The sequence below is a fragment of the Pomacea canaliculata genome, linkage group LG6, assembly GCF_003073045.1.
Source record: "Pomacea canaliculata isolate SZHN2017 linkage group LG6, ASM307304v1, whole genome shotgun sequence".
NCBI lineage: Eukaryota > Metazoa > Mollusca > Gastropoda > Architaenioglossa > Ampullariidae > Pomacea > Pomacea canaliculata.
In genome coordinates, this window is record NC_037595.1 from 24,854,526 (window position 1) to 24,879,163 (window position 24,638).

Consider the following 24,638-nt stretch of genomic DNA (forward strand, 5'->3'; position numbering starts at 1 on the left):
GTTGATGGCACCAAGAGAGATGCTTAGTTTGAAAGTACTAAGTTTTTAATGGATCATACTTTATAAATAGATCAGAATTTATAAACTTTTTTTCTGTGAAGCTTTATTGTTTTAATTTAAAGCCAAATTGTTAACTTGTAACAATCATTCAGTAGCAGAAAGGTAGTTCAAGCTTTGCAAAGTTGCACAGAATACATGGCGCTATTTTTTATACATATTTAAGACCTATGAACTGTTATGTGTCATGAACATGAACTACCCGCCTAAGCTTGCCCAGTCCTAATCTGTCAATTTCCATAGCATTTTGAACTCCACAGTATACAAGCACAAGAAACAGAAGAAAACAGTCCCATGGAATATCAAGCAAGAGTTTTGACAAAAATATTGGCCCCGAAGACGATCCTCCAAAAAAGTAAAAAATTGCAAACAAGGACATGAAAAGTAGAGGTACAGAGGAAACTGCACGAACTCTTCTGATGCCTGCTGGGGAGAGTTTGCTGTAAAACTTGTCTCTGACAAAATGAGTGCTTTCCAATGATGCTCCCAGCTGCTCAAAGATTACTTCAAATAAGTTTATCAAACACCAGAGAAAAAGATAATATTCAGCACCATGCCAATAAAACACATACAAAAAACACAGAACTGAACCCAGCAGTTGATAGCCAAATCCATGCTGTGATCCACCGCAAGGAATAAAGATGTAACGCTTCATAAAGTCATAGAGTCCTTTATCAAAATATTTCCACATATCTGTGTAGCAATAAATGTAGCTGACGCATGCAGGCACTGTGGGTGGTTCAAATCCATCTATGCGGGCTAGCTGAGCTGGCAGTCCAAAAATTACAATATACTTCATCATGAAAAACTGCCCTACAAAATAACCCACAGCTGTTAGAACCCATCGATTTTCCTTGCCCAGCACGACACTGTTCTCAATAAGCGCATGCGCATAAAAGAAGTGTAGAATGGTGCAGTTTACAAATGTCCAAAACATTATACGCACAATGTTGAGCAAAATATCTCTCAGCCTGTCTCGGCTGCATGGCTGTGATAATTTCTCCTGCATGTGAAAATCCTTGTACACAATCAATGGACCTGTGAAAAATAGTGGGATGTAGAATGCATAATAAAACATGTCTAGCAAAGTGGGAACTTCTTTTAAAACTGTCACACCTCCATTGGGCAGAGCAAAGTTTTCAACAGGGGTTTTCTTGTGTGTCACTGATGAAGGATAAGCCTGCAAAACTGGTGTTTCTCTAATGTTTCTTTGCGCCCACACACGCTCTAAACAAAATGCTAGCCACCTCTGGATTAGATTCGCCCAAACGTACACAAGCACATAATAATATTTTTCTAAATTTTGTGATGCTTCTCCTAGATACAGATACCGGCATACTGCATGTTCCCCATAATTCAAAACTGTCAGCAAAATGATTCCAGCCGTCCACACACACGCGACACTGCTGACGGCCGAAGCCAGGTACAGAATCAGTGACTGCGCACAGAAAAACAGCAGTGTCCTGAATCCTAAAAGCTGACCGATCACCAATATACTATACAATGTCAATAGAACTTTTTTATATCTGTGAAACTTTAAATCCATTCGCAACACGTGCGACAAAATCAAGTGACCAGCCATCCATGGGATAACCTGCCAGATGTAATGTGACCAAAAATCCCATTCCGAATCGGCGAAGTCTCTTGGTCGGTTGAGGAACGTCCATCCATTTTCCAGCTTGATAGGTTCATTCCTCCGCCAAGCATCTTCAGAAGCACAATATAAAGAGTACATCATATATATGATCGCCGCACCTTCGCAGACCCAGTACGTCGCTTGTTCCCAGAGGGGAAGTGCAGCATGTTTAAGACCCATTGTTAGGGAAACTGCGCCGAAACAGGCGAACGAATTACCAAATCTTGTCAAAGAACAGGTGTAACATCCAGAAACGCCTTTCCGAGATTACAGATGATTTTATCACTACTAATCGCCCTATCATGGCCCTATCCACTCTTTGTTTACGAGTTTGTTTACACAGGAGTGAGACGAACCCCTTAAAGCTAGATAAACAAGACTACAGATATCTTGATTTTTTTTTCGTAGAGATTTATAATAAATAATCACCTTCTGTCAATTCGTATCAAAAATTAAGTTTTGAAGACATCCGTATTATATTTTAATGTTGCATTTTCTATTGTGGACTGCGGGATGTGGGCGAGCTTCAGCCTTCCCATCCCACGACTTCCGGTGTATCCAAAAATGGCACTCCCGGGCTAGGAATGTAGTCAGTGCAGAACGGAGTCGCTATTTTGCTTGACTGAAGCCACCTTTTTTGTGTCGAGGTAAGTTCTTCTCGTCAGTTAATAACTAATGGCATTTCATCTGCTAAATTACTAAACTGTGTGGACTTGGATCTAGTTAACGAGCTGTCCCTGTGCATGTTTACACTCTGCAGTACAGTGTCGATGCCGTCATGTAAGTTACCGATTTTTAGCCGAAGGGTTAGTCGAATAAATGGTTTGTTGAAGTACAGTAGAATTAGTTATCGTGTTGAAGTTATCGTGTTTTTAAAAACTTGATTTATTACTGTAAAGATCAAGCGATTTTAAATACGACTCACATTGGGTGAATAGTGATTTCATCGTGAAGTCTAATAGCATATCTCTCGGTGACAATCAGAATTGAAAATAAATTCTCATGCACCAAAAGATGCATACAGAATTTTGAAATTTGCTATTAACAGTGTTTTGATAAATCTGGCATGCCTTAAAAATTAAAAAAAAATGGAATGGCAAGGAATATGTGTTATGCTTTTTTAAAATGCCTGTTTTCTTCTTGTTGTTGTTTACAAAATTGAAACAAATCATTACACAGTGTTAGCTCAGGTCAGAAACAAGCAGTTAGAAACTCAGTTCTTAGACCAAACAAAAAACAATCTGGACAAACCAGTTCTTAGGACTGCATTTCCTGTTTAAAGATTGAGTAGGTAAAGCCTGAATTACTCAGAATAAGGCCCTTACGCACCATGTCAAGGTATAAGACATGCAAGCAATAGACGTAATTGTGGCAGCAAATTTAACCACCACCATAGTCGCAAGGACAATTATTGTTTCATGATTTTTTTTTTTAGTAATGATTCTTCTTCAGGTTGCAAAGTTACACATGATTTCAGTTGATCTCATGATCCAGCTTGAAAATTACTTAAAATAAACCTGCATTATATATTAAGATTCTGAGGCCTGGTTTTTCTTCTTTCATACAATTTTTTCTCCCGAAGGGCAGATATGAGTTAGGAAGTAACCCACACAGGTAATCTGTATAAGAATCTTTTCTTAATGAATAGGCTACTAGCTGGTGTATAGCATCTTTCTGTCAACCAGCTGAATTTTTTATTTCTGATGCTGCAGACTTTCTTTGTAGGCCTGTGTAGTTGTTTAAATACATTGTCTTGAAATAGTATCTCCGAAATTTACCTTTTTTAAAAACATGTTCATAGCAGTCTGTACATTTGTACAGGATTGAACATTAACTTTTTACACATGCCATTCAAAGCACCTTTCACTCTTAACACATTTTTCCAGTATGCAGAAAGTGTCTACAATAAAGGAAGGAAATGGGGAAGGTCTGGGGACCGAGAGAGAGGACTTACCAGCTTTCACTGTGTTTATAACAGTAGTGTATTTATTCTATGAAAAGTGTTTTATAGCAAGATGATTCAATTTAACTCTTCATCTATGTATGTCCTCTCACAGTCCTAGTAATTTTTAGAAAATAATTTTTATATGAATGTACATTTACAGGTAAAGATTGCATGTAGATCTTGCCAGAAAACACTGGCAGTTGATTTTTATTTTAAGAAATAAATTATTTTTGTTTCATTTACAGTGCAACACAAGTTTCTCACCACCATGTACCCTTGGGGTCTCTTTCTTATGGTCACCTTGACTCTAAGTCTTGGTTGGTGTCAGGACCCAGTAAGATTTGGCTATTTACCAGAAGATATGCCAAACCCACAAACTCAGCCTAGGTTGTGTGGTTTAGGACTTACTCCAGGATACATCTGTGACCCTAATGGTATTCTAACCAGGCATCAATGTAAGTGAAACTAGAGGTCCTAAAAACGAAAGGGAAAGATTATTGACACATAAATTGTAGGATATTTATATTTTTTTGCATGTTATCATGTGTATGTGGGTTTGTCAGTGGGAGGAGTGTTAAACTGCTAAAACTGAGAACATTAGATCTTGTAAAATTTGTTAGTGTTTATTTTTGTGGGGGAACAGGAGGAAAGATAGTGGGGTATGCAAGGGCATACCAACCAGTGGAGTGACTAGCCTAATCTAGTTGGTGTAATTATATGACCTTGTACTTTTTCAGTGGATACTGTGAACTTCATGTTGAATGGAACTGCCTACACTTCTAGCATAGACAGGTGTCCATGCAGCCGCTACCACTGTGAACATTCACAGCCTCCTCGCTTCTACAAGGTGGCAGTAGCCCTTGTTCCTAGCCTACGCCTCACTCAGGAGTAAGTATGACCAATACTACTAGCAACTTTAATAAGGTGCTTATTTCACGTTTGTCTCAGAGTTGTCATATAATTCTGCTTATTATTTAATGATAAAAACCGCACTATTTTGATTTTTTCAAAATGTAATCATGTTTGGTATTTATTCACACGGCTAGTAGCTAACTAGACAGGATATTAGCTCAGTGACTGCTGTGGCCAAAGTGAGCACTTCTGATGATGCAGAGCACAGGAGCATTTTCATACTAACCGCCAACTGATTCAGATAAAATAGAGGCATTGCTTGAGGTGGCTTGTATATACAGTGGGAGCCACAAAAAGCACTCACTATGCAGTGAAGAATGTGATCTAACATGTTTATAAAATATGGTAAAAGAGTTGTATCTTCTTGATCATTCTTGTCCAGATCGTAGCCATAGAAACTCAGATCTCTTTTTCAAACTATTGTTGTTGCAGATGCAATAATGATAAATGTGTTCATCATTTTATGCTTTATATCTGTGCACTAACCTAAAGCACCTTGTTCTTGTGCTGTCCTTCAATTTCTCAGCACCCAGGGAAAGTTGATGAGCCCCCTGAACCAAGCTCTGTATTTTGCTTACCGCCTGGAGAGTGAACTGTGGAACTTTGGTTCTTGTGAAGAAGATGTTGTAATTCTGTACTCAAAGAAAGACAACATAGTAAGTTTCACTCACTGCTTTTGAATGGATAGTCTACTGTGGCAACATTTATTGGGGATTTCCTTTGTGGTTTGAAACTGAAGTAAAGACTTTTATATCTCTGTCTGTCTGTGTCTCTCTTTCATGCAAACACACATTCACACATGGTGACTTTTGTTATTTTGTGGACCACTTGATGTACACTATGCTGCTTTTTCCTTGTGAAGCTGGTTACAATGGTTGGAGCAACAGCACAACATCAACTGGATAATACTTCTCGCCAGACTCTCCATGCTATAGCAGGCCATCATTTCAACGAAGGACGCATTGTTGAGGGCTTGGAGCGTTTGATATATGAAATGAAGTAAGATTTAATGTAGATTTATGAAATGAGTAAGAGTTAACACAGATGTATCATATTTTTTCTTCCTGTTAACACCTAGCCTAAATTATGGCACACACTTAAAAATTATCTTCACTGATGCCAGAATCTGTAAAGGCAGATTAAAACTACGAAAAACAAGGCAAGCGATTCTGCAGCTTACTGGCGGTGGGAATGGTTAAATGTAGATACTTCACCTTGTCATATGTGTGAGAGGTAAATTGCCTTCCATTCCACTGCCTTGAACCTTCTTTAAAGGTCAGGGTACACAGTTGCATAAGATGGATGCCAATGCATAGCTAAATTCCTTATAAATATAAGCAGGCATTAGGATCCAGTTAGCACATCTGTTATATCCAACCTCAGGTACCCTTTTACTTCTGGGTAAATAGGGTATGATCTTCCACAGGCTGAGCAAGGCCTGACCTTATGACTTGCTCCAAAGTTACATGTGAGATGTCACAGCCTTTAAAGTACTTTGTTGAGCTTTTCCAGATGTAAATTTTACGTTAGATGGTAGAAGCAAGTATCATTAAGTAGTAGCAGAATCTATTTTTCAAGGGTTGTTACCTTTTTATGAATAATATAATAATTACATGCTTCTGTTAATTTATGGCAGCGTAAGCTGTTTTGCTTTTACTGATTTATATGAGTGATAACCTGCTTTTTTCTGTGAACAGTTTGGTACTGAACGGCAACCGCAACCACTATCAGTTTGCTGCGCAGACAGCAGCAGGAAACCGGGTCATTCTTTCTTCCCTGCTGGGTTCATTTTTCCTCGTTGTTGTGTCACTGTTGATTTCTGTGTGATATCCTTCAAGAAATTACTGCCATGCCTGTGTGTGTCTTAGCTTGGATTAGCTTATTAAGATTACTTTATAAAAATAACAACAGTAAGCTAAAGGTAGTGGCCAGAGCATCCATGGAATAGATTCAGAGCCATCTGGTAATCATGTAAAGATCACCATCATTGTTTGGTCAGTAATTTTGTTCAAATAATTTATTTTCTTGGGTTGTGTGTGTGTTGGGATGGAGGTTGCTGGTTTGTGGTGGGCAGTGGTGTTTTAGACTGCCGGTAACGCCATATGGTATATGGTGAGGAATTTAATGATGGCCACATCCAGACAAATTTATGTTTGCCAGAGATGAGCTTTGAACACACACCCCAATGTCCTCACCCTCATGGTGATATGCACTTAAGTGCTTCAGCACTCTATTGCCCTTGTATATTTTTTTTTTAAGGAAGTAGAATCTCAAGAAATGTGCTTCTTTCAAAATGGTTTGATTGGGTGAATTGTGAAATAGTTGTGTGTATCCTCCTTGTGTGAATCCTTATCTGCGGATAGCAAGCAACAAGAAAAAAAAAACAAAAACAAAATCCTAATTACATTTGAACTTCAAACTCAGCTCAGCACAGAATTGGCTGATTTTTCTCTTTACAACTACATTCTTGTCAAAACATGTAAAATAGGAAGTTGCTTTTTCCAGAAGGCTTTGGTAACCAAAGCTGGGTTTGCAGAACTCTCAAAATCAAGGTGGAAGTAGCAATAATTTGAGATGGTGGCTATTGTCCCTTTTCCCCCATGACTGATAGCCTCAAGAATGGAGAAATTGGTGCTTGAATGTATATTTGAAATGTAAGATTGCATTGTTTTACAGTTTTTGTATTATCAATTTGTGCCTTATTTATGGTGTAGTCATAGCAAATTTAAATATTTTATGCATGTTAGGAATGCTTCACAAGCTTAGGGTTTTATGTTTATAAGTCTTGTATTTTTCACCCCTAAGAAGCAGTTAGCTGTTTGATAAGAATGTTCCATCATGTTTTCACTCTCGGTTTTACAATTTGCATATAAATAAGGCAAAGTGCTGTATCCTTATTCATGCAGCGTGATCATCATTTTTGTTAATGCCCTCAAAAGACTTGTTGGTATTATTAGTTTCTGGTTCTACTTGCCATGTTTCACTTTTAGAAAGTATTTAAAATTGGCCAATGGAAATTATGGTATGTTACACTGCTGGAGATTAAAGAGCTGGAAAGGCAAAGATACTGTATTTGGTTAAGGGGTTAGCCAGTCTTTTACATGATCAGTTAACTGTTTTATTTTCAGATTATGAAGCAGAAAGCCTGTTAATGAAGTTGCACTAATTGTTAATAATAATGAAGAGAAAGAAATAGTGAAAAAAAGAGTAGATCTGTAGCTTGTAAGCTGATTTTTTTTTTTTAACCTTTAAGTTTAATGTTGTAGATGTACTGCTATAGCATCTATGCCATATATGCATCGAACTCTACTTGATATTGAATAAGTATTTTACTATTTCCTCTGCTTAACAGTAATAATATTTAATGTTTATTGGTGTTTTTAATATTGGAGCAGCTTAATGTATTTTCACAGGTTTTACTCCCAGTCTTTTGCGTTTAATATAGCAGTAAGAATATTATTATTGTTTTAAATATTGAAGCAGCTTAATGTATTTTCACAGGTTTTACTCCCAGTCTTTTGCGTTTAATATAGCAGTAAAAATATTATTATTGTTTTAAATATTGAAGCAGCTTCATATATTCTTTGTTTAAAAAGAAAAATGTTTTTCTTAAAGAAAAATGGTGTTTCTTTCTCCTTTCATACTGTGATGCTAAGAATAAGAAACTGCATGGCTTATGTTGCAGGGGGTCTCGTTTCTAATCAGAATTCCTGCATAGTTGACACTCCTACTGATTTGCATGCTTAGTCGAAGCAAATGATCCTATTGCTGTTTGCAAAGCTGCTTTAACTATTGACATGGATGAGAATAGGATTCACCTATCATAAATGTGTTGATACCACTTTTTAGATGCGCAAGTGCAGAAGGTGCAAATGTGCCCTGCAGTGAACTATGAATTAAAAAGGTGCATTATAAAACAAGTGGCACTGAAGAACATTTACTGCAAGACTGGGTGTCCAAAGATAAGAGAAAACTGCTTGACAGGTGAGAGGGTAAAATTTAATGGCCTTGGGGGAAAAAACTCTTGCTCTGAAAACTAATAATCTTTTTAATCATGGGATCTTTCACAAGACAGGCTGTTAGATCGGAAAAGTCCCCTCCTAAGAGCTGGCAATAAATTTTAAAAAATGAATACACACACAGTAGGCTTGAGTTCCAACATATTTATCAACACAGTTGCAACATTTTACAACAGAGTCAAATGTTTATTTCTTCAAAACACATTAACAGTGCACTTTCACATTCTGATGATCCTCAATCATCAGATGGAAAAGAAGTATTTTCCTGAAATCTACTATTGCTTCTGAGGCTAATCTCTGGTAAACAACTGGCAATCACACAATGTACAGATTAACTACAACAGCAGTTTTGTCACCTTGTATTTGTTATCAATCAACTGGCAGATGATTAAGGGTCTGGAATGGGAAAAGATTATCTGGGATGGAAAACAAAACTTTAGAACGAGTTGAAAAGAGTCATCTCCCCTTTCAATCCAATGAAAGGAAGAAAGCAAAGCTCAATATGTACAGATTTGAAAACAAATAAAAATATAGAACATTAATGACAATAACACACAAATAGCACTAAGTGCGTAGTCTAACCCAACTTGAAAATTCCTAGCCGGAACTGGCTATTTTAAAGAAACAAATATAGCCATGTAAACAATTTTTCTCGTTCCTCTAAACAGAAATCAACTCGTTACTAAAATTACTTAGTTCACTGAAAAACATGAATATATGAACACAGAAGGTATCGTACATTTACTTTCAATGTATTATATGCTAAAATAATGGAACAATTTGAAAAAATGATTTATGCTCAATGAAAGTTTGCAAAATGCAGAAGAAAACGAAGACAGCTGAAGGAATGTGCTCAACTTTGTGACCCAGCACACAACTGAAAGATACGGTTCATTAAAAATATAGAGAAAAGACATGATCAGCAATAAACAAGCACTTTTAAAAACTTTCTGAGGAAATATTCACACAAGGCTTCCAGCTGATGTGCAATGAAGACAAGCCATAGTTCACTATCTATGCATGCAGAAAAATCAGAAGTGACTTTTATAGATGAAAGCTCTTCTGATGATTCAGAAATCGAAACCAAGGCTGGCAAGAGTTCACTGTAAATAATGATTATTAAACTTTATTTCAAAACAAGGGAAGAAAATAACGCATATTTTTTCCCATAAAAACATAATTTTTGTCATAAATTTTAAGATGGGTCTAACCAGTTTAGAAATTGCTCCAATCTGTGAGCTTCAGTTTACAAAAACAAGTAAATATTTATGTCTTTGACATTAAAATGGTAACTGTTTTGAACTCTTTAATGAGGGAATGTCAACAATTTAAAAAAGGGAACTATCCCAATACATTTTTGTGCTACATTGAAAACATATATAGGATGGGCAAGATTAAAAGACAGCTAAAATACTGGCCCAATAAAATCTCATGGACCTTGGACATCAAAACTGGAATAACTTTTGTTTCCCCCCAATGCCTACAGACATACGTATGACGTACGATGTACTGTTCAGCTTTTGTGGTGCACTATAATTACATGTGCCCCAAAATGTAAAACTGCAATTCAGAAATATATTTAGTACAATGTTTCCTCTGGACATCTTAATAAGTACTGAAAACTGGTTTGTGCTGCAAAGCTTAATTCTACTCAAAGAAAAAATAATTTAACCAAGTTAAGCTTTCATCATATTTCTCACCAAACTTTACTTGAAATACTTGAATTTTTCCCCCTATCCTCTGGTTAAATAAGCATAACAAATCTGTTCAACAGATTCTACATCATAAAAATAAAATCATTCTGCAGACATGACATTAAACATTAACTATATCATGAATGTTAAAGTTTTCTGATTCACCTGTGACCTTGAAGCAAATCTTTGTAAAAGAATATTTGTGCCTACAAAAATGTAACTCAAAGTCATGCTGCTGTTAAAATGTTTTAAGTGAAACCGTTGGCCACACTTTTCCATGATCGAACACATGTACCATTTAAATGTTTGAGCTTTGACATGCTTCAGCGACCCTTAAACAAATTTACTTTATTTCTGAGGAGCAGTTTACTGCCTGTGGATAACATTAGAATCTGATCTAATTTAGGAAAGAAACTGATCAGGATTTTATAGTTATTTCAAATAATAGATTTTTTTTCCCCATATGCTTTAAACATTGTAAAAACAGCTGGAGGGGAATGGTGGAATAACAAATTACAGTAAGAGTGGTAACTGAAAGTGCAATCTCAAAACTATATAAGGTATATTTTAAGACAACAGCTATTTCAAGAGGCCTTTAACAGAAAAATCAGTGATTCCCTGGTTTGTAACTGTGTATATAGCTCCTGTACTCTGCATGATTCTCTTCCTTTCAGTAATTATTTTCATGCTTTTGCAGAACATTAAAAATAGAAAATGTGAATTAAAAAAACAAACTATGAGCAATAATTTCACTGCATTTTTAAAGAGGAAAAACAGATAGTGGGTGTGTTCATGAAAGCCAACAATGGTAGTTGTTTGATTGCAGGGAAATCACAAAACTGTATTTTGCATAAGACTCACTGTCTTATTTCTTTTGGTCAATAACTTCTTGTTTTGAAACACATTTTTCAACAGTAATTTTTTTAAACATATAAAGAATACATAGCAAATGCTGTACTACATCTTATACCAATGGGAATTAAACATCAAGCAAACTATTAACAGTGAGCAAAATCTATGAGATTTAGACTCTTGCTTTTTTTCTGTGAAAATCTCTCACATCAAAGAGTTATTTTCCATCAATATCTTGCAAACAATTTCTCTGCCTCGCATCAATGCTACACCACTAGATGCTCAAATCCATGAAAAGAACCATCCACATTAGTGCCTTAGGAAGGTACTCAGCTTTTGTTGGGGGTAGCCTCCATGAATCATGTCAACATTCAAGGTCACCCTGTTATTTCCTGATGACTTCTTTGAATGAATCTCTTAATCTAAGTTGCAATTTGTTCGCAAGTATGTAAATATGATGTAATATGTAATGTAAATGTAAAATTGATGAGCATACTTGCCATCATGGAAGTTTGTGCAATATTTCTTGATATCTATCATACGTCACCATCTTTGCAAGATATTGACATATTTCCCCAAAATAATTGCAGTGTACCTCATATCAGTCAAGGATATCATTACATTTTATGAAATAATTTTCTAATGTGGAAGGAAAAAGACTTTCTTGGGTGTGTCTCTTTGTGAGTGTGTGCGTGTGAGAGAGAATGGTAGCAGGGGCTGTGGTTATAAAGGAGATTAAGTCCATAGCTACTTAAAATAAGCAAAACTCCATTGAAAGCATTTGCTGTGATGTCCACAGATACAGCAGCTCTAATATTTGTGTCAAAGCTGTTATGTGATACACAAAACCTCACATTCCCTACAGACATATAAACAGAAAAGCCTTCTCTTTACAAACTTCTCTTTGTGCCTATGGACATAAAAGCACAAAAAATATCAAAGCTAAAACTCCAACTGTTTGCCACTGAAGACAGGATCGAGTTATCCTGTATTGGTAGCTCACTCTTCCCAGCAGATAGATTTGTACACTTAACATAGCATTCTACTTAAAATAAGCTTTAAGTTTTTCAAAATGTCCTTTTGAACTAAATTGTAAGTTTAAGTAGTGAACAAATGAATACTCTTATCCAATAACACCAGTTTATATTCATTCTTTTTGTTAAAATAATGAAAAAATCTTAATACTGAAGTTTAGTGCATGGATCACTTCATCACATTAAAGAAATCAAAAAATATTTTCAATGCATTCCAGACAACTTTAAAGACCAGCACTCCATCTTATGTGTGAGCAAATACACATTTCTCAACAAAACTGTCCCATTGCTGCTTGTTTCCTTCTTGACATACTCGTCTTGACATACTCGTCTTGACAAAGAATTTTTCACACATTTTGCATACAATCTGTACACAGTTATTTCACCAGAATTCTTCAGCATAATTGTTTAAAAATAAAAATAACAATCAACCATTTGTAACACATGAACACAGTGAAGTGGCACAGTACCTTGATCTTTCTAGGTCACAGTTCTGTAGGACTGAATATCTCTTTAAACCTAGCTAAAGATTAATGCTGGTAAAGTAAATCTGGCTATTCGTGTTCCTTTCTCATGGGCAATATGCAGCAACCGAGCAAGGAACAGAAAACACAAAATCTGACAGCAAGCATATTGAAGCCAACCAATGGACAGCTGCCGTCTTTAGGGCCTCGAGAATACTATAATAATAGGCATGGACTGAAGCAGTGCAACACTATGCAACACACAAGTAATACTGATTGCCTCTAGGGGGCAGCAGTTCGTTTCAGCAAACAGAACTCACAAGTGCATAGACTCAGAGACTTTTCCTTTTGTAACAAGTATCTCAAAACTTCCAATCACAGGCTGTTTGGTCCTCAGGACAATGTAAAATCGTCCTCTACATAGAATTACCAGGCATGTCCATAAACTGGTGCAGGACATTGTCCGACATGCCCACAAAAAACACATGCCACAAATACTCTATTTAAAATGCATGCATATTCTCTCTGAGCAGTCTGTTCCTGAAGTGTGAAGCTTTATCCATCATTATAACACAGTCTAGACACTGTACACAACAATGTGAACACCACAAGAAGTTAGGAGCACAGCCACCAACAAGCAAAGCTGCACTCAAAAACTGCTTAAGAAACCACGTGTCTGTTTCAAGGTGTGAGGCCTTCTCAAACATGACTGCCAACAAAAATCTGGGTTCAGCATATTCCTTAACAAAGCTAGAATCAACATCAAGCATTTCCCTCAAACAAGACTAGCTTGTGCTATGTCATAGCTCGCCACTGCCAGCATGTGCTCAGGAAAGACCTGGCCCCGAAGTCTCCCAGAATGCTGGTTCTGCATGTTGATGTAAGGTGGCGGTGTACAGCTGAGACCCTCATCATCTTCAAACACAGAACTGGACTCGGAGGCACTGCGGTTGCTGTGCACGGATGGTGGTTTGACCCATGATGAATACTGCTGGCTTCCATTTTGACTGGGGTATCTGTCTCTGCCAGCACAGTTCACGGAAGATGTGTGGTTACTGGCAGTGCCACTGAAGCTGTAGTTGTTACTCAGCGGGTCCACCACACGAGAGTATGGGTGATCCGAGGCTGCACTCAAGGTGCTTGAGGAAAGTCGCTGTCGCTGGTTGTACTGTGCAGGGCTGCTGTACAAGTCTTGGTCAGAGAATTTCCGTTGTGATGCCTTTAGCTTGCTGAGGTCTGTCAAATGAACAACTATATGTTCATCGTAACCTTCACAGTCAGGCACTTGGCTGACAGGTTCCTGCACTGACACAACACCATATGTCTGGGATGAAGCTGTTGATCCTCTATCCCCATTTGCAGCCTCTGTCATAGAGGAAATAGGGGAGGAGATCCGGGACTGCTGGTTACCCACAGAGGCATAATGCACACTTTTAGACCCCGAGGGAAAGTTCCTGTTGTTTCCTCCTGATAACGCAGCTGCCCGTGAGTAAGGTCCTACTGGCCAAAGTGTTGACGAAGAAGCAGGCGCCAGAGGAGAGCCAGCTGAAGACGCTGCAGCAGCTGCTTGGTTCTGGCTGCCCCTCGCATCCTGAAAAGCAGGCAAAAGAAGTTCTGGAGCATGGTTCAGCAGCTGGAGGTACTGCGGCACTCGGCGTGGACGTGGCTCCAAATAGCCCATTGCATCGTATTCTGCCACAGGAGGGAACTGTGCCTCAAAGTAAGGAGTCCGTGATGACTCTGACACTGATGATCTTTTAGAGTCCACTGAGGAGGTGCGAGACCGTCCCACTCCAGGCAAGTCTACTATCAGCTGCACACAAAAAGACACAATGAGAAAGTCAATCTTCAGTGACATGCAAAAAAAAAAGTTTTTATCTTTAGCTTTTAATAAAGTTAAAAAAAGCAGAAGCAGGATTAAACTTCTGTGGGGTTTTAATTTTACATTCATCCTCCAGATGGTGTCCAGTAATCACAGGTAGGTAATAAGTGAATACAGTTCTTCATTACCTTTTCTTTTTCAGCTCCATCTAATAAGGTCAGCCACCTCTTTTTCTTGCTGGATGGAGTCAGGTGTAGAGACCCACCCCCTGACAGAAATAAAAAGAAACTGAAAATGAAAAAGGCTGCAAAGGAACAATCCTGAACCTTTCACGATGGTAAAGAAAGGACCATCTTTACAGCTGTACAAGTATATGATGGCACATCTTCTGCACATTTTCTAGAGTTCCCTTTGCAGAAAGAAACCCAAATACCATGAAAACTTGATCCTTACATTCTTTTCCATTTTCCTAACTCTTAGGCAGATGATTGAAAGAAAACATTGTGTCTGTGTCTATGTCTATGTTGTAATGTAAAAGATCTCCAACAATTTTATGAATGATAACGAAACACAAGCTTTAACCAATTCTTATATAACTGAATGCATAATGAATGGAAAAGTGCTAGAACTTCTTTTCTTTTACTAGTTTGCTTATCTATGCTTTTAACAATTCCTTAATAAAATGCACCATCTACAAAACCAAATTCAATCAGGAAACAGAAAAAAATTCCTAAGAATATACAATAAACTGAAAAAATATAAAATGACAACTATATATTTGGGCCATTTTTCAGAATGCAAATGCACAAAGCATGTTAAACTGTGTTGTCCTATCAAGGAAAAAGAAAATTTCTGACATCATCCTGCTGTTAGGGTATATAGCTAAAGGTATGGATAATAATCACACACAGCTGCACAACAGAGATGTGTAATGTCAAAGTGGATTTTAGTTACCCTTTAACAATTCCTGATTGCTTTTTTGGTGTTCCTGAGTTCAGATTGGCAATAAAACAGAAACAAATATTGATCAGCTAAAATCAATGAATACTTTTATTTTTTAAAAATTTAGGTAAGTGAAGAAAAGTTGGACTACTTCTAGCAATTATGTTACACTTTAATATATTTAAATGAACTGCATGCATACACTTGTATGCAAAAAATACCAAAAAAAATTAGACAGCTAAATTAAAATGACTATCAGCTGCATGACAACCAGTCAAGTGACTGATTATAAATGTAGAAAAAAAGCATGCAAGCAATCACTAGCAACTAGAAAATAGAAAGTGAAAGCAGTCAGTCCTCACTGAATGGTCCACATTTTTTTACAATTATTGATAAATATTGGCAAAATATATCTACTCCACAAATTAGGGGTTAAGGTGTTAATTAATGCTATGAATGGGGTCTTCAGAGTGAAACATGCTTTTGCATCTAATTGGTCTTAAAGTATTGAAAACTCAAATATAATTATTCTTTCACCTACCAAAACAAGAAAAAAAGACAAAATATGTCACTGAGGTATATTTCAGAGAAGAATTTTGTTAAGAGACCTTTTTGTTTGTATGTATGTGTGTGTGTGAGTGCATGCATTTTACAAATTAAAAAAAATTATTTAATTTATTACTTTCTCATTTTTCAAATCTTTACACCATTTTTTATTTTATTTTTTTACTTTTTCATTACTTCTTCGCCCTGTCCCAGATGACTATATGGAGTTATCTCGATTAGTTGTATTTCAATTCCCGCTGTCCACTTCCAGTTGGTCAGGCCTGACAAGTGAACATGGAGAACACAAAATCAACCAACCCCCTCCCCTCATCCCACCCTTACCAGACATGAGCTCTTCTTCTCCAGTTTTTCACCCAGCTTCACACAGTTAAGACATATGTTCGCATCCTTGTTTCTGTGGTCTCTTGGATGAATGGTGTGCGGCCTGTGAAGTGCGGTGAAGTCTAACATGTTCACAGTACCAGGCAACTGCCTGTCCTGCTCTTGTGAAGTTTGACTACCGGGGACAGATGAATGCAGGTGGTCAGATACAAACTGCAGTGGGAAAGTAAATGCCTTGTCCTGTTAAATGCTCTTTATCTTTAAAGCGGAACAAGGTTGCCCATTTCTGGGTTGTGACTCGCAGCCCAGTCTCAGCTGTGATCTTGACAATCTGCTGCTCCTTGCATGATACCAGACAGGTGTGTTTAGACCCTTAAGGCCTTTTCCCCCCTCTGACTTCTCTGGGATGGAAGTTTCATCCAATCAAATCAGAAGTAAAGCCGGTGAAGGACCTTATTCATCTTGGGTTGAGATTTTTGACTTTCTTCAACTGTGCCTTTCCTAGAGACTTGGGTTGATTTCATCCAGGGCACCATATTTTGGTTCTGACTTTGACCACCTTCACTGCCTGGGAACGGCTATTTCTTTTGAGTCTTCTAAACGCAGCAGCAGATTTGCTAACTTTGGGAAGGTTGTTCCTACATCCCCTCCAGATGGTATTTATCTCACTGGCATCCAGCAGTAGGTTGGTTTTGCTTTTGTCATTCTCCATATCATTCTTCATGTTATAAATTTTGATGGTAAAATTCCTTTCTTCGAGTACTTACCAGATGACATGATCTAGTTACCTCCTGCCTCCCTGCTGTGGATTTCTTTAAGCCAGATAAAAAAACTGGAGAAGGAGAGCTCACCGGCTGGTAAGGGCAGGAAAGGGAAGGAGGGAGTTGGTTGATTTTGTGTTCTCCCTATTCACTAGTCAGGCCTGACCAATTGGGAGTGGACAGCTGGCATTGACATAGCTACTTCAGATAACTACATATAGTTATGTCATCTGGTACTTGAAGAAAGGAATTTTACCATCAAAAATGAAATTTTCAAATCTTTACATCATTTTTTATTTTACTCCCTTAGGCTCTCTCTTTAAGCAACAAAACCTACTTATAGTAACTTACAGAAAAGAATTAAAACATGCTAAGCTCACTACATCTTATCAAGCAAATATTAGAGTAGATATAGTTTTAAGGCAGCAATTAATCAAAACCCACCACAAAAACAAGCAAAGCCACAAAACCCCAAAAGAATATAGAGAAAAATGCAAGGAAATATTGCAGTTAACGCCAGTTATGTTAGTAAAACAGTTTGCAAAGACTTCTTCCTAAAATTCTGAAGCGAACAAAAATTTAAGATGTCAGTCTTCAGAACTAGGTTCATTTTCATATCTGCTGTACTTTTGGGGTTTTTCAATGTCCTTCTAAATCCTTCCTTCCTTTGTTAGCTATTGCTTCTACTTTTTTTTCCTATTCCTATTCGATAACTTTTTTGGAGAATGTTACAATTCAAAGAATTTGCAAAGCTTCTGGAGCTGGGAAGATATAACCAAGCGGGACCAAATGACTAAGTGTCAGACCACCCTTGAATAATGAACTAAAGTTGATTAAAAGAAAAATTCTACTAAAAAAACTCTACAGAATTGTGTGAAATGAAGCCCTTATCACACCAAGGAAAAAGAAACCCTCAAAGAATCTCCTCCTTGCCTACGGCTTGTACCTCTCCTGCATATCCACTTGGGTGAGGGCTGTTCGTGATACACTTGAACCTGGGTCTCCAGGACGCTGTTGCTGCTGCTGCAGGTACTGCTGGAGTTGCAGCTGGCAGCGAAAGGTGTGAAGGCACCGAAGCACAGTACTGTCTCATTGGTGAATACAACACCAAGATCAGTATTCCACCGAATACAACACCAAGATCAGTATTCCAATGGGCAAAGAAAAAAGGGGAGGAGCCTGTCTATGATGATTCCTTTCTTTAAACTGTAGACATGTATGTGGGGGTGGGGATTTATGCCTACTACTTGCAAACACAGGCCAAAGTTCTTTTGTGTATGATGTTATGAATGCATATAATTTCATTACTGTCATTACGAAAAAGACCCACTAACATTATCAACCTTTATGATGTTTGATCATTGCCGTAAGTAACAAGCAAAAATAAATATATTATAAAGCACTCTAATGAGAAATTTAAAATAACTTTTCACTAGCAACAATCAAAAGACATCAGAAAAGCAATAGCTGATTATATGCAAAGCAAACATCTACAAGAGATTTTTTAATTATTCAGCAGAATGTTAAAAAGTGTCAAGGCTTTGTTAGAAACAGGCACGATAACACTTAAGGGAAGATAATTCGACGGATGAATATTCTAACAACTCTTATCTTAGATCTAATAAAATTACTTGCTGCAATCCCACATTCATTCTGTCAGGGATACAGCAATGTTCCAACCAGAAGCCAACAAAACTGAGTGACAAAAATACCTTCTGCTCCTGTTGGGGACAATAGGGCAATCTCTGCTGCAGACATTTCATCACACTGGTCTCTATATTCTTCTAGCTGTTGAAGCAAATCTGAGAAACAAGGCCGGTCATCTGGTGTGAAACTCCAACACTTTTGCATTAAGGCAAACCTGAAAGGCAAAAGAAGCATGTTTCAGACAGATTCTTATTTATATACACAGACACATGAGGAAGAGGAAAAGCCTAGTGGTTAGAGCAACATCTGAACCTAAAGCCACACACACTATCCAGTTCATTGGTAATATAAAAGAGACAGCATGATTTCCCCACTTAAGCCTCACCTCAAACCCCTAACTCATTCAGAGGATAGTGAAGTAAAGGAACAAGGGAGAGGTGGCACTACCCTCACAAAAAAGCAGTTCCCAAGATAACTGTGGTCATAATACCTCACTTGCCATATCATAAAGTCCCTGAACTACGGCTACCTTTCACGCATCAACAAGAATTTAAAATGTCACAAATTCTCTGTTGGGCCAAACCAACTCTTCATTCTAGACTTTACTTAACATTGTAATTGCCCAGACTGAAAAGCATATTTATGAAAATCCTTCAGTAGTGATAAAAAGATGCAAGGCTTAAAAATCTAGCTCACATTTGATCAGAACATTTTTCCGGCCGTTCCAACTTTCCTCCTGCCCTGACAAAGTGGAGGACTTCAATGTTTGTGCGAGCAGGGTATGGTTGCTGCCCCAAAGTTAACACTTCCCATGTCAGCACACCAAATGCCCTGCAATAATAAACAAAGAAAGCTTAATGCAAGACAGCCCATTCTGCTTTTTGGCTTTTTTCTTGGCTTTTATTTTAAGGTCTTGATAACCTAACTTACTTTAAACTAATAGACAACACTTGCAAATATTGAGAACTCAATGCAAAATAAACAAAGAAAATGCAAATATTGCTAGCAGAACTGCTAAAAAGTGGAAGAACTCACCAGATATCAGACTGTGTAGTAAAAACCCCATCAACAAGTGATTCTGGTGACATCCACCGCACAGGCAGCAGACCCTCACCTTCCTTGCGATAGTAATCATGCTTATAAATGTCTCTTGCTAGTCCAAAATCCCCAATTTTCACCACCATGTTGCGAGGATCAGTAGTGGACACCAGGCAGTTTCGAGCTGCCAAATCTCTGTAAAGACAGCACATACGTGTCTGTATTTTTTACCCCTTCATAGGATGACAGATTTGATAGAAATAAGCATTTCTTTTGGCTCCTCCTTATGTATACGCCACCTGTGAAAACTGCTGCTTTTTCCATCAGCGGTTAGTATTGTTACTTTCTAAAGCTTTCGCCATCCAGTAAACTATTTTCCTTTCCAAGCACCAGAAAAGTAAGTGCAGGAATATTCAAAGGAACCCATCAAATGCTCACCTGTGTACATAATGCATATCCTCCAGGTAGTTGCAACCTTTGGCTACGTGAACACATATCTTGACCAAGTCTGGTAACATAAGTCTTGGAGGTGATGTCTGTAGTTTAAAAAAAAAAGCCATGGCTCAGGGAATTAAATCTGTCATTCTTTCAGTAAGAACATCATTGAAATAAAAGATCTGCATATCAAGGAAATGAGCTTACAGAAGAGAGCACAAGAAGGCATAAATGTAGTCTAAAATACAGTCAGCTTATTGACAGTGTCAGACACTGCAATAATTTGAAACCTCATTGTGACAGGATGCACAGCATTTGATGTGTCACAGAGAATTTTTGAAATTTTGTATTTACTCAATAACAGTTGACTGTACAAGGGAAGGAACTGCTACATTCAAACGCCAAAGGAATGCTTCATTAAAAAAAAAAAGCAGTAATTGACTGATTAGGATATTGTTTCTCCAACCAAGAAATTAGATTTTTTGGACAAAACCACTGAACAAGAATGACTCATTTGTTCAGATTTGTGGATTTAGTGTCTTGTAAGAAACTATATCAAGTCACTTTAGAAAATTATTCTTGGATGAGTCTTTAAAATGAACTGAAGAAGACTCACAGCACTGCCTCGAGATGATCGAAGAAAAGTGAGCAGGTCTCCACCTTCCATAAGCTCCATGATGATGAACTGAGGATCATTATTCAGACAAACTCCCAGCAGACCCAGAATATGGTCATGACCAAAATTCTTCATAAGCAAAGCTTCCTTTAAAAATTCTTCTTTTTCTAGCTCTGTGGCACTTTTACGTAGTGTCTGCAAAAGAAAATTTGGAGAAGCCTTAAAAAAATTCTAATTATTTTTTACAGTCTGTTAAGAATATCAATAGAAGTGTTCTGTTTATTAGGATAATAACACATTTTAATTAGAGTAGTTGTAATCCATGAACTTCATGGTGGTAATATAAGGTGTTCGTGTGTTCAATCAAGAATGAGCATGTATCATATGTTACTCACAAATTATTACTGAAGATTTGTCCTTTAATGTCAGTAAGGAGGAGCTAGAGGACCAATAATTGGTGGGTGATGGATGAGTGGATGAGGGAGGGTGGATAGTGAATGGAGGGTGGACAGGAGATGGAGGGAAATCATTGTGGTGATGCTGCTGCTGCTGTACATTCCTAACACTTGTTCACCCATCGCATCTACTCTACTGCACATTCTAACCTCCAGCAGACTTTGTATCGTCCTAATATCTGATAATTTTGTTTTAAAGTGATTATATCATCTGATGGAACCTTTACCTTGACAGCACATTTAACTGGCCCTGGTCTGTCAGGCAGAACATCGTGAACAACACCTTCATAAACTTCACCAAATGCCCCACTACCCAGAAACTGTGTCAGATCAAGTTTTTCACGACAAACATGTGGTAGCTTAGCAATCTCTTCATCTGTTGGGATTATACTGCAACAAAAACACATTTCATAAAAGGTGACATGACCTACAAAGTCTCCATCAAAAAGTATTGCATGTAATATTATTTTCCCAGTTTCGAGAAATATTTAGAAAACTTTCACATTGCTTTGCACTCCCAGAAGTTGCTAAAAGTTATGTGGCAATGAAACATCTGATTTACCTCAATCCATAAAGTGTGTTGCTTTGTTGAAAAGTGGAATGAGGAAGCTCTCGAAGAGTGGCCAGCTCTGTATCAGGTCCTCGTATAAGAAGTTTCTTCTTTTTTATCTGGCGTTTGCGGAAGCCTGCAAAATTTAAAGACCATCTGGTGATGCTACTGTTGTCATTAACTTGTGAACATGCATGCAAGTGTATGCACACACGTTTCATGAAAGGGACATTTTGGACTGAGATGTATGCAAACATGCATTTTTGTATTATCAATGATTCGTGAAAGATAATTTTGAATTAGTATATTAACAATATGTATTTTAAAATATGAGTAAAAAACTCACAGAAGATTCCAGCGATGATGAATACGATAATGAAGACAATAATAATACAGAGAGCCACTGCAATCCCGACCTCCATTTCATCTCGAAGGATGCTGCTTCCAACAGCTGAGTACAAAAATATGCATCCATGAGGATTTCACATTCTTTTTAAATTGTTCACATTCTTCCCATAGGATAATTTGGTCTATTAATTTAGATAGTGATATATCCACTGTCTTCTTCCCAACCCAGCTCCTGCTCTTGGTGCACCTGTAAGTCCCTGCTGGCTATCTAGGGTTTTGCTGTCACATGTGTCCAAATACACCACTGTGTGCAGCTGGGTTGATATATCATAATACTCAATGTAATGAGTTAGCACTAAAAGTTTTTAAAAAGTATTTCTAAAACAATATTTTTCTGTAAGACAGACAGAAAGGCCTCTGAATCACAAAGTACAAAAAATTTAATATTTTGATCTGTGAAAATGTAGATTAAATGAAAACAAAACATAACAAAATAATATGCTAGTGCAAAACAGAAAGCTGTTAAAGAAATGTTTTACCCATACAATTAAACATCAATAATACTTCAAATAAGCCAAAAAATCAGAATGCAACACTTAAGAAAAATTTAAAACTGAATGATATGAGAAACTGGCAAACATACCTGGAGGTGCAAGAAAGACAGTGCTGTTAAGGCTATAGGGTCCCCAACCTTTGGCATTAAATGCTGCAACCCGAAACACATACTGTACACCTGGGTGGGTGCGGGACTCATCAACCACCCATCGCCTCTCACTACCATTGTAGGCAATTTCCCAAGGGGACTTGTTTACAGCACTGCAAGGAAATTGTGTTTCAGCAAACAATGGGTAAATGTGTTTTCTCTATGCTACTAGAGATGCTACTACATAAAAATGCTACTGTAGGCAGAAACTCACATGAATTATTTGTAGTTCAGCAGACACCAATCACCACCATTTATCGATGTGAATTGTTGTTTAAGGCATTAATTAGTGTTATGAATAGGGTCTTTAGAATGCAACATGCTTTCACATTTAGTCTGGTCTTTAAAAGAAAATAAAATAAACAAGCCACACTAAGAAGTCATAAAATTTCATGGTACACATTATCACCTGAACTGTAAAATGTATGACTGAATGGAAGCTCCATTGTCTTTAGGCTCTTCCCACATGACTTCATATGCTCCAGTTTTCAGATGCCTTGCAATGGGTGGTGATGGCTTGCCTGGAATCCAAGCTGCCCAGAAGACAATGTCAAACACTTTTATACATAACCCATTCAGAAAATGTATGATCAAACATTCAGATCATTCAATTAAATAATTTTTAGTACTGTACCAAAACCCCTTATCTGTTGTTACCTACTTTCTGGAATGAAAAAACATTGACAAGTATTCTGCTTCATTATCTAATAAATCAATAAACAGAAACAGCCTATCATAGCCTCCCTGAAGTATTCTTTTTTTTTTTTAATTTTATTCCTTTTACATGTAGAAAAATAGGATTTGGGGAAGCCAGAATATCATGCTCACCCATTGTTTTAAATATGAACTGATTCTGCTCTTTTGGCCAAACATAGAGTGGATATGGGCGAGTTCGATACGATGCCATGATGCGAAACTGGTAGCGAGTGTTTGGTTCCAGATTTGGGAAGGACTCTACATAATCTGTATCATTCTGCGTGAAGATGGGAAATATTTCACGCTGTTGCCACCTATCATCCTGACCTTCCTGAACCTGCAAGATTGGAAAAGAAATAAATGCCAGTAATACATACATTATAACCTTTTCCTCATGTTCTCTTTTCCTCATCTGGGAATACTGGATGAGCTTTCACTATGTAAAGTTGAGTGATGGAAATGCTTGTTAGACTTACACACATAAAAATGTCTGTGTGATCTCTGCTGCCTATGGTAGACACACTTTGTATACAAACATGTTTGAAGTACTTTAATTTCTGATCTAAAGGACATGCCTTAGGGATTGTGTGTTTCTGTGCATGTTTGCACATACAAAATGGTTGTGTGTAAAGCAAATACATGTGTACAAAAATGCATATGAACATGCACAACAAAAACTGTTTACTGCTTAGAAAATCTACAATAATTAAAAATTACACAAGCACTCTAATCAACAAAATTTTCACCAATCTAACTGGTAAAATTACAAGCTTTCTGTAAAATTTGTCTTTGTCTGTCTAGTCTTTGGGTCCACAACAAAACAACAGTGAACTAACTGACCTTGACAAATTCATAGTTGTGTCTGATGATACTGTTGTCTGGGGGTGAATGCCACTTCAAGACTAACTTTTCATGTGTGGCATTTATAAAAATGATTTGACCAGGTGTGTGGAATGTGCGGGGATGCACAACAATACTGTCATTACACATGTCTCGCCCAGTTACACAGGTTTGAACCTGCAACATTTGGGTTTATTGATTTAACAAAGGCAACTTAACTTTTATATTTAAAAACTTGTTAACACTCTAAGCCATTCTAATGCAACTATGTCAAACTTGTGGAA

General features: G+C 37.4%; 3 protein-coding genes across 8 annotated transcripts in view; 1 reads left to right on the forward strand and 2 right to left on the reverse strand.

The window, feature by feature from the left end:
• Window positions 1–2: 2 nt before the first annotated feature.
• On the reverse strand, window positions 3–2,335 carry LOC112565927 (protein-cysteine N-palmitoyltransferase HHAT-like). Its single transcript, XM_025241826.1, has one exon. The coding sequence runs from the start codon at window positions 1,871–1,873 to the stop codon at window positions 236–238; it is 1,638 nt and encodes a 545-aa protein (XP_025097611.1). The 5' UTR covers window positions 1,874–2,335; the 3' UTR covers window positions 3–235.
• Window positions 2,336–2,378: 43 nt separating this feature from the next.
• On the forward strand, window positions 2,379–8,170 carry LOC112565928. Its single transcript, XM_025241827.1, has 6 exons — window positions 2,379–2,473; window positions 3,884–4,093; window positions 4,376–4,526; window positions 5,077–5,206; window positions 5,413–5,549; window positions 6,248–8,170. Exons 1-6 carry the CDS (start codon window positions 2,437–2,439, stop codon window positions 6,375–6,377), a joined length of 795 nt encoding a protein of 264 aa, XP_025097612.1. The 5' UTR covers window positions 2,379–2,436; the 3' UTR covers window positions 6,378–8,170.
• A 528-nt stretch (window positions 8,171–8,698) lies between these two features.
• The window catches only part of LOC112566152 (proto-oncogene tyrosine-protein kinase ROS-like), a 108,764-nt gene continuing 92,824 nt past the window's right edge, over window positions 8,699–24,638 (reverse strand). For 4 of the 6 annotated variants that reach the window (XM_025242131.1, XM_025242133.1, XM_025242130.1 and 1 more), the window contains 15 exons: window positions 24,355–24,531; window positions 23,647–23,851; window positions 23,228–23,351; window positions 22,759–22,931; window positions 22,114–22,218; window positions 21,780–21,903; window positions 21,445–21,607; window positions 20,763–20,957; window positions 20,150–20,247; window positions 19,709–19,906; window positions 19,370–19,504; window positions 18,739–18,887; window positions 17,973–18,110; window positions 14,624–14,703; window positions 8,699–14,426 (listed from right to left, as the gene is read on the reverse strand). In XM_025242131.1, coding sequence (XP_025097916.1) covers window positions 13,389–14,426; window positions 14,624–14,703; window positions 17,973–18,110; window positions 18,739–18,887; window positions 19,370–19,504; window positions 19,709–19,906; window positions 20,150–20,247; window positions 20,763–20,957; window positions 21,445–21,607; window positions 21,780–21,903; window positions 22,114–22,218; window positions 22,759–22,931; window positions 23,228–23,351; window positions 23,647–23,851; window positions 24,355–24,531 — 3,102 coding nt within the window. In that variant the 3' untranslated portion in view covers window positions 8,699–13,388. Of the gene's footprint in view, window positions 14,427–14,623; window positions 14,704–15,389; window positions 15,424–17,972; window positions 18,111–18,738; window positions 18,888–19,369; window positions 19,505–19,708; window positions 19,907–20,149; window positions 20,248–20,762; window positions 20,958–21,444; window positions 21,608–21,779; window positions 21,904–22,113; window positions 22,219–22,758; window positions 22,932–23,227; window positions 23,352–23,646; window positions 23,852–24,354; window positions 24,532–24,638 lie in introns of all 6 variants that reach the window. The other 2 variants (XM_025242135.1, XM_025242134.1) reach the window with 2 other exon arrangements.

What these genes read in the sequence shown, in the direction of transcription:
- LOC112565928 (XM_025241827.1), top strand. Translation starts at nt 2,437, where the DNA reads ATGTTTACACTCTGCAGTACAGTGTCGATGCCGTCAT. An exon ending in TATTCTAACCAGGCATCAAT is followed by an intron (nt 4,094 to 4,375) that starts GTAAGTGAAACT and finishes GTACTTTTTCAG; the next exon opens with TGGATACTGTGAACTTCATG. An exon ending in AGCCTACGCCTCACTCAGGA is followed by an intron (nt 4,527 to 5,076) that starts GTAAGTATGACC and finishes TCAATTTCTCAG; the next exon opens with CACCCAGGGAAAGTTGATGA.
- LOC112565927 (XM_025241826.1), bottom strand. Translation starts at nt 1,873, where the DNA reads ATGGGTCTTAAACATGCTGCACTTCCCCTCTGGGAACAAGCGACGTAC.